The sequence below is a fragment of the Armigeres subalbatus genome, chromosome 1 (assembly GCF_024139115.2).
Source record: "Armigeres subalbatus isolate Guangzhou_Male chromosome 1, GZ_Asu_2, whole genome shotgun sequence".
Lineage (NCBI taxonomy): Eukaryota > Metazoa > Arthropoda > Insecta > Diptera > Culicidae > Armigeres > Armigeres subalbatus.
The window spans coordinates 222,846,565-222,859,391 of record NC_085139.1 but is presented as its reverse complement, the minus strand read 5'-3'; the positions used below and the strand labels follow the sequence as shown (position 1 = coordinate 222,859,391).

At 43.5% G+C, this 12,827-nt stretch overlaps 1 protein-coding gene across 1 annotated transcript in view; it reads left to right on the top strand.

Annotated features, from left to right (window-relative positions):
• Window positions 1-11,970, top strand: part of LOC134205818 (Y+L amino acid transporter 2) — a 45,243-nt gene extending 33,273 nt beyond the window's left edge. Inside the window, exons 2-6 of the mRNA XM_062681427.1 lie at window positions 2,693-3,358; window positions 3,491-3,835; window positions 3,905-4,073; window positions 9,363-9,563; window positions 9,624-11,970. Coding sequence (XP_062537411.1) covers window positions 2,916-3,358; window positions 3,491-3,835; window positions 3,905-4,073; window positions 9,363-9,563; window positions 9,624-10,019 — 1,554 coding nt within the window. The 5' untranslated portion in view covers window positions 2,693-2,915 and the 3' untranslated portion in view covers window positions 10,020-11,970. The remainder of the gene's footprint in view (window positions 1-2,692; window positions 3,359-3,490; window positions 3,836-3,904; window positions 4,074-9,362; window positions 9,564-9,623) is intronic.
• Window positions 11,971-12,827: the final 857 nt, after the last annotated feature.

Here is a 12,827-nt window from a genome sequence, read left to right as displayed (position 1 = left end):
ATGTTTCCGCTTTTCGCTGAGCTTCCGATGACAGCTGTTTTCCGCTATGTTGTTTTCGATGTGCCCATGTGGTGTTTTTGTTTTGTTTTTTACTTGTTGTACACGCTCAAAATTCTTTTTGGGTTTTAGATGTTAAGCTTGTACACGTTACTATTCATATGAATTACTGACAAAATTTACTAACGTAACACCCATTTAGAATTCCGTATTTTGCGTTCCTATCACATCCCAACCAAGTTTTTTAGCTGAAATAGCTTCTTTTTGGCCAAATAAGACCAATATATCTCGAATTTCTAATGTGGTTATTATCATCAATGACTACTATTTAGGTATTATTATGATAGAATTCATTATTCATTTGTTTGCGTAGTACATATATTTTTGGGCTATTAGTATACCTTTGGCGAAGGTAGACAACTCTATACAATATTTGATGGTAAAGAGCATTGATTAACTTCCTGGTCATTATCAGAAATGGTTTAGAAGAAAATCGTTGGTCTAGGACAAAACTGTACAAAACGACCATTCACGGACGTTCCAGATTTGCGGAAATGCCGTCTGATAGCCACCTGTGGCCGTTGCAAAGTATGAACTGTGAATTAACACTAAGACCACCATCACCACCATCTAGGACGAACCATCCAAAATGTCCATTTTATGGGTTTTCCAAATTATTCGGAAGGCCGCCTGGTGGACACGTGCAGTCTTAGCTGATTAAGACTTTGAAATATCTCCAAGACCGTCAGAAAAAGTTTAGAAAAAAATGCGCTGCTCTAGGAAAATTTTTCCAAATTCATCATTTCTACGGTCGTTCCGGATTATCCCGAAGGCCATCTGGTGGTCATCTGCGGTCATAGCGGAGTAATGACTGAGAATTTCATCCAAAATCACCGTCAGAAATGGTTTAGAAAAATGGCGCTGCTCTAGGGCGAACTTCACAAAATTACCATTTTTACGGATGTTCCGGATTTTCCGGAAGGCCGCCTGGTGGCCACTGCGGTCATAGCAGAGTAAGAACTGTGTATTAACTCGAATATCGCCGTCAAAAATGGTTTGCAAAAAATTGCGCTGCTCTAGGATAAACTTTTCAAAATTACCATTTTGACGGACGTTCCGGATTATAAGGAAGGCCGTCTGATGGCCACTTACGGTTATAGCAGAATAAGAACTGTGGAATATCTCTAAAATCACCATCACAAATGGTTTAGAAAAAATTGCGCTGCTCTAGGACGAACTTCACAAAATGACCATTTTTTCCATGACCACCATGGATTTTCCGGAAGGCCGCCTGGTTTCCACCTGCGGTCATAGCAGTGCGTGTGAGAAATGTGTTTTAGCTCAAACATCCCCATCAAAAATGGTTTAGGTTGAAACTTTCCCTTAATCAATTCCGCGCGCCATTTTCGAAAATTTCGACGAATGTTATAAGAAGATTTCTTTAACTTTCTCGTGTTACGGGTAAAATACGACATGTAATTCAACAATTTATTCATTAACGTGTGGTTTGAACAAGAGCTTGTACATAATGATTGTTGTTTTCTGCTACCGTTGGGGTAGGAAGATATCTTAAACTGCACAAAACCTTTCCACGTGGTATATGAACGGCTCCTAATAAAATTATGTATGTATTACTCACTCGGCTCCCCAGGTCGAGAACTCTGCGTCACTTCAATTATTCCTTCATTAACAACTACAACACGCCATACATACATTCCATAAGTCATATGTCCCTATTCTACGCCTAATTGTCCCATGTCAATTTATTTCATTTTTCAATTGTTCATTTCTGAATTCAACGAAGTTATCATTATCGATTAGGAAGGCATTCCAACCCTATGCAAAATCTAACTCTATTTTTTGTTAAAGTACAATAATGCCTTTAACAACATGACAGCCGTTGATAATCATTATTATTTATTTGGATCCGAAGATATACAATTGACCGTCTCCTATTACCAGCCGTAGGGTAAAACGTCCTATCGTTGTGGTATGTCCTAATGTTGCGGTAGTGTTAAAGTAGTCCATTCTGGATATAATAGTATTAAAAACAATTGTGGGTACGCTAAAACTCTTCGGATTAACGACTATAACAGCTTTTGTTTGACAAAATTTCGTTCAAAATGATGAAAAATCAACATTTTTCGTTAAAAATTTGAATCCTTTGAGCCTATTATTGCGGTAGTGCTAAGGACCTATTGTTGCGGTATCGCTCTCCATAAGAATTACATGCAATACCACAACAATAGGACTGACCTTCAAAAAATATCGCAACGATAGGCAACTGCGTCCTATTATTGCGATAGTTTGTTTTTATTGTGATAAAAACAACACAACATGAGTTCAGCACAATTGACGTAATATTTACGAAACTATAGTTAAAGAGCATCCTATTCAACGACTACAATGTGGAAATCGACCAACAGGTAATTTTTGTAGAATTTTTGAAATCAATTTTGTTTTGACACGGTGCTTAACCCCTCCATAATAGGTCGTTTTACCCTACTCTCCCGTTCCTCACTTGACCTTCATCAACTCAAACCCTTCACAATTAGCGGGGACTGGTTCATGCCGGCTTACGGTCGCTCGTACTGGTAGGGGTCCGACTTGCATAGCGAACGCATTATTGCGAATAACTTTTTTCTACACAGTTCTCTCATTGCCACTTTTTTCTCTTGTTTTCTTTGACTTGCAGATCCATCCCACAACAAGGTTCAACTACTGGCTCCCACACTCAACAGGTGGTGATCGTGCCGCTTCGATCTGCTAATACTGCTGCATACGCTTGTTCTGTGCTCAGAAGCTCGATGCGCGGGAATCCAGCCGAACGAGTAGTGCGACGCGCAACCGCCAATCCAGTTTCACCCGAGCGACGATAGAAGCTGGAAATAGTTGTTCAGTAGAATAGCGACTTGAGAATGGTGTTGAAGCAACGGGGACCGGCCATCGAGCTGCACTCCCCGACGGAGGATGTGCTGGTCAGTCCGGGCAGCGAGAGTTTACCGTCGATCGAAAATGCTCCCACCAGTGGATCCGGTCCGGTCGAAGGTGCCGGGGGAGAAGAACGGGTCAAGATGAAGAAGGAGCTGGGCCTGCTGGAGGGAGTGGCCATAATTTTAGGTATTATCTTCGGGTCGGGAATTTTCATTTCGCCGAAAGGGGTGCTGCAGGAGGTTGGCGCTGTGGGGACTTCACTTGTAATATGGGTGACGTGCGGACTGCTGTCGATGATTGGAGCGCTGTGCTATGCAGAGCTTGGAACGGCGATACCGAAGTCCGGCGGGGATTATGCCTATATTTATGAGGCGTATGGTCCCCTGCCTGCGTTCCTGTACCTTTGGGATGCGACGGTGATTTTTGTGTAAGTCGATTTGATCGCATGGACGAGTGCCATTAAATCATAATTATCCGTTAGAATAGTTGAAATAATTAAATGTTGTGACAGTTTTCATTATGTGCGCCAACATGATTCCTAAATATCGATCGCTTGCAGACCGGCTACGAACGCCATCATGGGACTCACATTCGCTAGCTACGTGTTCCAGCCGCTGTTTGCCGCTGGGTGTTCAGTTCCCACGATTGGGCTGCAGTTGTTTGCCGCCGTGACGATATGTCTGCTCACGTACATCAACGCGTACGACGTTCGGCTGACGACCAAGATGCAAAATGTGTTCATGTTCACCAAAGTCGGCGCTCTGGTGCTGGTCATCGTTGTCGGTCTGGTGTGGATGTCATTCGGTGGAACGGAAAACTTTGAAAACGCGTTCGAGAACACCGAAACCGATCCCGGTAAGCTGGCGGTGGCATTCTATTCCGGTATCTTCTCGTACGCTGGATGGTAAGATTGGTAATGTCCAAAACTTCCGATAAAATATTTCATTGTTGTTTTTTTTTTCTTTTTAACCAGGAACTATCTCAACTTCATGACGGAGGAACTGCGCGAGCCATACAAAAACCTTCCCCGAGCGATCTACATTTCATTGCCTTTGGTCACCGGCATCTACGTGCTGGCAAATATGGCTTACATTGCCGTTTTGTCGCCGCAGCAAATCCTCGCATCGGATGCCATCGCCGTGGTAAGTTCTACTGCTTCTGTAATAGTAGTCGATTTAGCGTTAAATGTACTTACCGCGCGGTGTGGATAAGCGCCATAAAGGAGTTGAAACTGCCAAAATCTGGAGATGTCTGCATTGCAAGTCCTTGATAGCTGTTATCTTTATTGTTATCATAACATGTGCTCTATTATCTGATCGACTATTCGTGCTACACTAGGTCACCGTCATCATAATAAGAGTAAGACAGATTGCTTGCAAATTAAATTGGATTTATTGAACTGCAATAAATGTCGACGTGCGATCACGCTTTTGGGTCCCTATTGTGTTGTAATCGATACTGGCACCATGTTCAATCACTAACCAGATACAGGTTGATTAGATCAATATGGTATGGCATTGGATTACTGTTTACTGATGGGTAAACGTCGATGGCCACTCATATCAATGAATAAGGTCCATTTACAACAATACCTGGCAGTAATGACACTATCTGAATCAAGTTGCAATTCTTTTCAATATTTGCCAACACCCAGACTTTGATAACATTCGTTTCCTGACAACTTGTTTAATATTTAATACCTTATGAAATATTATAAGGGGAAACTGATGCCACGTTTTCGGATGACTCAACTGTTATTGGCCGTTATCGATGGTCTAGGGTGCATCACGTTTCAGATAAGTGTTCAGTTCAGTCATCGTTTTGGAAAGGCTAAAAACTCCGCAAGTTAGCGGTGGGATTTACATGAATGAGCTGCAAAGTTCATTCGAAATCATCACCTTATTTTGCACATCATCCACCCCTTCTTCAATCCATTTAGCCGATTCAGCTACTTAGCCGAACGAGTCATTTAATTTATTCCTGTTTCTTCTTTCTTTCCTTTTTTCCTATTATTTTTTATTCTGTAAACGAGGTATTATTATTTTTTTTAATTTTTCGTATTTCTCATTTCTTTTTCCTTTTTCTCTTTCTTTTTTTCTCTTCTTTTTTTCTTTGCCTTTCTTCTTCCTTTTTTCTTCTTCATTATATATTCATCTTTAATTTTTTCTCTCTTTTTTCGTCTTCCTTTTTCATTGTTTTTTGGTCTTTTCTTCTTTTTTCTTGTTTCTTCATTTTTCCTGCTCACTTGTCACTACCCAAATCTCGCTACCCAATTGAGATGTTACCATTTTCTTTATTTTTCGAATTTTTCATATTTATACTTTCTTTTTTCTTCTTCCTTTTATCTTTCTGTCTTCTTTTTTTCTTCTCTTTTTTCCTTTGCCTTTTTTTCTTACTTCTTCCTTTTAATCTTCTTTCTTCTGCATTAATTTTGTTTTCTTCTTCATTTTTTAATTTTTTTCTACTGTCTTTCCGCTCACCACTCGCTTGTCATTACCCAAATCTCGCTTCTTATCACTTCTCACTTCCCAATTATCATCTCTCACTTCTTATCTCTTGCTTCTTATTTATTTCTCGCTACTTACTTCTCACCTCTCACTCTCACCTATCAAATCCCACTTCTTACCACTCACTTTTCACTTTTCATTTATTCACTTCTTCTCAGTTCTCAATACTATATTTTCCCTTCGAATCTCCGCGTTCTTATTTCGAACATCTCACTTCACACACTAAATATGGAACTGAACTTGTGCGCCGCCAATGATTTTTTCACGCCACGACAGTTCCTGGGGGAACATCTGGCGAAATATCTAGAGGATTTCTGGAGAAACTTCCGGAGGAATTCCTGGAGCAACTTCCGGAGGTATTCCAGAAGCAACTTACGAAGGAAATCCTGGAGCAACTTCCGGAGAAATTCCTGGAGAAACTTCCGAAGGAACTTCTGGAAGAATTATTGGAGAAACTTCCGAAAGAATTTCTCGAGGAACTTCCGGAGGAATTCTTGGCGGAACCTCCGGTAAATTCCTGAAGGAACCTCCGGAAGAAATCCAATTCCTGAAAGAACTTCCGGAGGAATTCCTGGAGGAACTTTCTGAGGAATTACTGGAGGAACTTCCTGATCAAATCCTGGAGGAACTTCCTGAGCAATTCCTGGAGGAATTTCCTAAGCGATTCCTGGAGGAACTTCCTAAGCAATTCCTGGAGGAACTTGCGGAGAAATTCCTGGAAGGAATACGGAAGGATTCCTTGAAGGAAATTTTGAAGTAATTCCTCGAGGAACTTCCGAAGGAATTCCTGGAAAAACTTCGCGAGGAATTCCTGAAAAAACTTTCTCGAGGACTTCCTGGAGAAACTTCCCCGAGGAATTCCTGGAGAAACTTCCTGAACAATTCCTGGAGGATCTTTTCCAGGAATTTTTGAGCGAACTTCCGGAGGAATTGCTGGAGGAACTTCCAGAGGAATTCTTGTAGGACCTTCCGAAGGAATTCCTGGAAGAATTCTTGTAGGAACTTCCGGAGGGATTCCTGGAAGAACTTCCGGAGGAACTTCGGAGGAATTCTTGGAGGAACTTCCTGAGGAATTCCTGGAGAAACTTCCGGAGGAATTCCTGGAGGAACTTCCGGAGGAATTCCTGGAGGAACTTCCGGAGGAATTCCTGGAGGAACTTCCGGAGGAATTTCTGGAGGAGCTTCCGAAGGAATTCCTGGAGGAACTTCCGGAGGAATTCCTGGAGGAACTTCCGGAGGAATTCCTGGAGGAACTTCCGGAGGAATTCCTGGAGGAACTTCCGGAAGAATTCCTGGGGGAACTTCCGGAGGAATTCCTGGAGGAACTTCCGGAGGAATTCCTGGAGGAACTTCCGGAGGAATTCCTGGAGGAACTTCCGGAGGAATTCCTGGAGGAACTTCCGGAGGAATTCCTGGAGGAACTTCCGGAGGAACTTCCGGAGGAATTCCTGGAGGAACTTCCGGAGGAATTCCTGGAGGAACTTCCGGAGGAATTCCTGGAGGAACTTCCGGAGGAATTCCTGGAGGAACTTCGGGGGAATTCCTGGAGGAACTGCCGGAGGAATTCCGGGAAAACTTCGGGGGGAATTCCTGGAGGAACTTCCGGGGGAATTCCTGGAGGAACTTCCGGGGGAATTCCTGGAGGAACTTCCGGGGGAATTCCTGGAGGAACTTCCGGGGGAATTTCTGGAGGAACTTCCGGGGGAATTCCTGTAGGAACTTCCGGGGGAATCCCTGGAGGAACTTCCGGAGGAATTCCTGGAGGAACTTCCAGAGGAACTCCTGGAGGAACTTCCGGAAGAATTCCTGTTGGAACTTCCAGAGGAACTCCTGGAGGAACTTCCGGAGGAATTCCTAGAGGAACTTCCGAAGGAATTCCTGGAGGAACTTCCGGTGGAATTTCTGGAGGAACTTCCGGTGGAATTCCTGGAGGAACTTCCGGTGGAATTCCTGGAGGAACTTCCGGTGGAATTCCTGGAGGAACTTCCGGTGGAATTCCTGGAGGAACTTCCGGTGGAATTCCTGGAGGAACTTCCGGTGGAATTCCTGGAGGAACTTCCGGTGGAATTCCTGGAGGAACTTCCGGAGGAACTTCCGAAGGAATTCCTGGAGGATCTTCCGAGGGAATTCCTGGAGGAACTTCCGAAGGAATTCCTGGAGGAACTTCCGAAGGAATTCCTGGAGGAACTTCCGAAGGAATTCCTGGAGGAACTTCCGAAGGAATTCCTGGAGGAACTTCCGAAGGAATTCCTGGAGGAACTTCCGAAGGAATTCCTGGAGGAACTTCCGGTAGAATTCCTGGAGGAACTTCCGGTGGAATTCCTGGAGGAACTTCCGGTGGAATTCCTGGAGGAACTTCCGGTGGAATTCCTGGAGGAACTTCCGGTGGAATTCCTGGAGGAACTTCCGGTGGAATTCCTGGAGAAACTTCCGGTGGAATTCCTGGAGGAACTTCCGGTGGAATTCCTGGAGGAACTTCCGGTGGAATTCCTGGAGGAACTTCCGGTGGAAATCCTGGAGGAACTTCCGGTGGAATTCCTGGAGGAACTTCCGGTGGAATTCCTGGAGGAACTTCCGGTGGAATTCCTGGAGGAACTTCCGGTGGAATTCCTGGAGGAACTTCCGGTGGAATTCCTGGAATAACTTCCGGAGGAACTTCTGGAGTAACTTCCGGGGGAATTCCTGGAGGAACTTTCGGTGGAATTCCTGGAGGAACTTCCGGCGGAATTCCTGGAGGAACTTCCGGTGGAATTCCTGGAGGAACTTCCAGAGGAATTCCTGGAGGAACTTCCGGAGAAATTTCTGGAGGAAGGAACTTCCTAAGGAATTCCCGGAGGAACTTCCGAAGGAATTCCTGGAGGAACTTCCGAAGGAATTCCTGGAGGAACTTCCGAAGGAACTCCCGCAGGAAGTTCCGAAGGAATTCCCGCAGGAAGTTCCGAAGGAATTCCCGCAGGAAGTTTCAAAGGAATTCCCGCAGGAAGTTCCGAAGGAATTCCCGCAGGAAGTTCCGAAGGAATTCCCGCAGGAAGTTCCGAAGGAATTCCCGCAGGAAGTTCCGAAGGAATTCCCGCAGGAAGTTCCGAAGGAATTCCCGCAGGAAGTTCCGAAGGAATTCCCGCAGGAAGTTCCGAAGGAATTCCCGCAGGAAGGTCCGAAGGAATTCCCGCAGGAAGGTCCGAAGGAATTCCCGCAGGAAGGTCCGAAGTAATTCAGGCAGGATGTTCCGAAGGAATTCCCGCAGGAAGTTCCGAAGGAATTCCCGCAGGAAGGTCCGAAGAAATTCCCGCAGGAAGGTCCGAAGGAATTCCCGCAGGAAGGTCCGAAGTAATTCAGGCAGGAAGTTCCGAAGGAGTTTCCGCAGGAAGTTCCGAAGGAGTTTCCGCAGGAAGTTCCGAAGGAATTTCCGCAGGAAGTTCCGAAGGAGTTTCCGCAGGAAGTTCCGAAGGAGTTTCCGCAGGAAGTTCCGAAGGAATTCCCGCAGGAAGTTCTGAAGGAATTCCCGCAGGAAGTTCCGAAGAAATTCCCGCAGGAAGTTCCGAAGAAATTCCCGCAGAAAGTTCCGAAGGAATTCCCGCAGGAAGTTCCGAAGGAATTCTCGCAGGAAGTTCCGAAGGAATTCCCGCAGGAAGGTCCGAAGGAATTCCCGCAGGAAGGTCCGAAGGAATTCCCGCAGGAAGGTCCGAAGGAATTCCCGCAGGAAGGTCCGAAGTAATTCCCGCAGGAAGTTCCGAAGGAATTCCCGCAGGAAGGTCCGAAGTAATTCAGGCAGGAAGTTCCGAAGGAGTTTCCGCAGGAAGTTCCGAAGGAAGAAACACGAAGAAACTTTCGGAGGAATTCGTGAAGGAAGTTGTCACTTACTCATTAAAAGTCTAAGAAATCCTCATTTGTTATAGAAAATTGTTTTTTTTTGTTTATCCACAGACGTTCGCCCAAAAAGCCATGGGTTGGGGCGCTTTCGTGATGCCCATTCTGGTGGCAATATCGGCCTTCGGTGGTCTTTCCGTGCACGTCATGGCCTCGTCGCGGATGTGCTTCGTCGGTGCCCGCAATGGACACATGCCGGAAATTCTCTCACATATCAACGTCAACCGGTACACCCCGATGCCGTCATTGGTATTCCTTGTGAGTATTTTTTGCTCCTAGTTTTTTTAAGGAACTTAAGACATAATTATTTCGTTGCAGTGCCTCCTCTCCCTACTCTACCTATTCATCAGCGACGTGTACGTTCTGATCACCTACAGCAGCATCGTTGAGTCCTTCTTCATCATGCTCTCGGTGAGCGCGGTGCTGTACTTCCGCTACACCCGACCGGACATCAACCGACCAATCAGAGTTCAACTGTGGGTTCCTGTGCTGTTTGTGATCATCTGTGCGTTCCTGATCGTGGTTCCTTGCTACGTAGCCCCGTACGAGGTTGGCATGGGCGTGCTGCTAACCCTGGCCGGTATTCCCGTGTACTACGTCGGTGTGGTGTGGAAGAACAAACCGGAAGCGTTCGAAAATGTGCTCCGCCGGGTGACGCAGTTCTGCCAGAAGATGTTTATGACGGCCAAAGAGGAGGACGGCGGAGAGGAATGAACTAGCGACGCTCGGGGTAATGTACAGTCTACAGTTTTCATAGATAGTGAAGGTTGCAAAGTGATTCGTTTTAATTCGTGACTCTGTGGAACTTTCGTTCACGGTTTATTTTAGGGAACATCCATAAATTACGTAACGCTTAGAGGGGGGAGGGGGGGTTGAGTGAAGTGTGACAGTTCATACAAAAAGTTTTGATGATTCATACAAAAAGTGTGACATAGGGGGGAGGGGGGGTTGAAAATGGGTGATTTTTGCGTTACGTAATTAATGGATCTTCCCTTAAAATTCACAAATTCTTTAGATTTTTTAAACATTTTATTACCATTTTATACCTGTGCCAAATATTTTTTGATATAATTTTAGGCAACTCCAAACACTGACTGTTTTTATTACTATATGATCGTGGAGCGATTGTCGAAATTCAATTTTAACTTTTTGTTTTCACCACGTCGTCCACTCTTAGGTACTTACGCAGGGTTGGGAAAAATCAAATTTTCGAAAATCGAGAATGATCAAACTCACTCGCGATTTTACTTTTAAATTATCAAGTGATTAAAACTCGCCAGCGATTAAGAATCGTTTGAAAATCGTTTCTTGATTTGAAGCATTTACCGTTACCTTTTAAACTATTTTTCCTTACTAGCATGAAACTATAACGCAAATAGAAGGTATAACGGGACTGTTGACAATTAGCTATTATTAGTGAAGATTAATGATTGAATGAAAATTCTGTGTTTATTATCGTTTGAGTACAAAATTTGAGAAGTTGTCGCCGGCGACAACTCGCCTACTGTTTTCACGTGAAAAGTGTTCACATGAAAATTGCAATCATGATCGTCTGATAATGATTAAGCACAACACTGTACTTACGTATAAAGTCGTGAACAAAATTGAATCGGTACAAATGTATCAGGCATGTAGATATTTCAAAACGAGTAATTAATCCGAACTTTATCTTCATGCAACAATATATTTGCATAAGCAATTGAAAATCGTCATACATATTGCATTGCATTTCGATAAAAAAAAGTTGTTTATTACATAGCATACTTCTTTATAAGAAGTTAAGCAGCAAATCTAAACATTTCACACACCCTTCCTTTAATTTAGGTTTATGTATGAATGAACTCAATGAAATTATTCGTTCACCGATAAATACTGATTAGGGAGATTTAAATCAGGCAATGGTGATTATTCCAAATATTAGGTGAAACAATCTCCACTAAATATCCTGCCGTTCTACACATAGCTGTTCCACATAGCGATATTTAGGCTTTACTATTTTGAATCGCAAAAAAAATGTATTCTCTAGAAACTGAGGGCAATATTTTCCTAATTTTGCATCCCGTTTGACCTCAAAAATGGAAATCAACAGCGACCGTCTCGATTTTTAATTTTATACAGCTATGCGTAGAACGGAAATGTACAACAGTTTATATTGTTATTTGCCTTGTTACACTATCCTAAACATCACCGATCAATTAGAATCTCCCTCATACTATACCACCCCTAATACACATGTGACACTATGAGCAAAGAATCTGATTGAAAGCTTCAGCCTGTTGCGTCTCGGAGCATCTCACCCCTGAAGACATTTTGTTCAAATCTGGTGAAAGCTTCTTGATTATTTTTCATAGAACCATCTGTGTTTGTGTATGAGTCAACACCAAACTAACTGATATAGTAGAACACAAATCTTAAGCAATCCCTTGAATCAAGTGTCTTTAGGGGTTATTAACTATCGAAGAAAGACTAATATTCAAAACACCCACTTAGAGGAAATCTACTCCAAATTGAATGTATAGGAATGAAGTAAGAAGGTATAGGAGAAGCTTGAAGCACATACCTATTATAGATAGAAGCGTAAGAAATTAGGCAATAATATATGTTAGGTTTAAATCAACGACGACAAATACCAATTACAATTAGAACATGCAAGCTTTTTTGTTAATTCGTTGTTTTTTTTTATGAAAGAAATAGTCCTTGCTTCACAGTTTTTGATGTTTTTATTAGGATTAGTTGAATAGCCGGCACGAAAGATCACCACCTTGCCGTAACCCTTTGCGCGTTTGTAAGAGACACGTGAATGCGTACAACATTCGATCCACCGTCGCCTTGACCAATCGTGTCAGCTTATCTGGAAGTCAGTATTCTGGTCTCGATCGGCTGTATCATATGTGGCTTTGAAGTCGATGAATAGATGATGTGTAGGCACGTTGTATTCGCGAAATTTCTGTAAAATCTAAAGTATGGCGATCACCTGGTCCGTGGTAGAGTGTTCGCCCATGAACGCTTGGTTTGGTACTGCTCTACGTACTCTCTTGCAATTGGTGCTAGTCGACAGCATTAAGAGTAGAGTACATTGTAGGCTGCGTTCAGCAATGTGATTCACGCGGTAGTTGCTATAATCCAGCTTATCGCCCGTTTTGTAGATGGGACACACAACACCAAGGTACCACTAGGTACCGTGATCTAAGCAGTCGCTAGACGCGGGCTGTAGTAAGTAGTGGGGAAAGTAAAAATGACCGATGACGCGGCTACCAATCAGCAGCTTCTTGGGGATGCTAAGATTGTGACTGAAGTCAGTGTATAATCACTGTGCCTGAACCCGTCGAGTTGGTTTTTTCTACCTACTGGCGGAGTTAAGCTGGGGTACGATGGGGCACGTGACCCACCAAATCAAATATTTTTCCTAAAATTACACGCCAAAACTGCTCTAAAAAAAAAGATTTTCTTAGAACCGTCGTCGGGGGTGACAATGGGTCAAATGGGGGTGAGAATTGGTCACTGTTTCAAGTACTTAGAAAG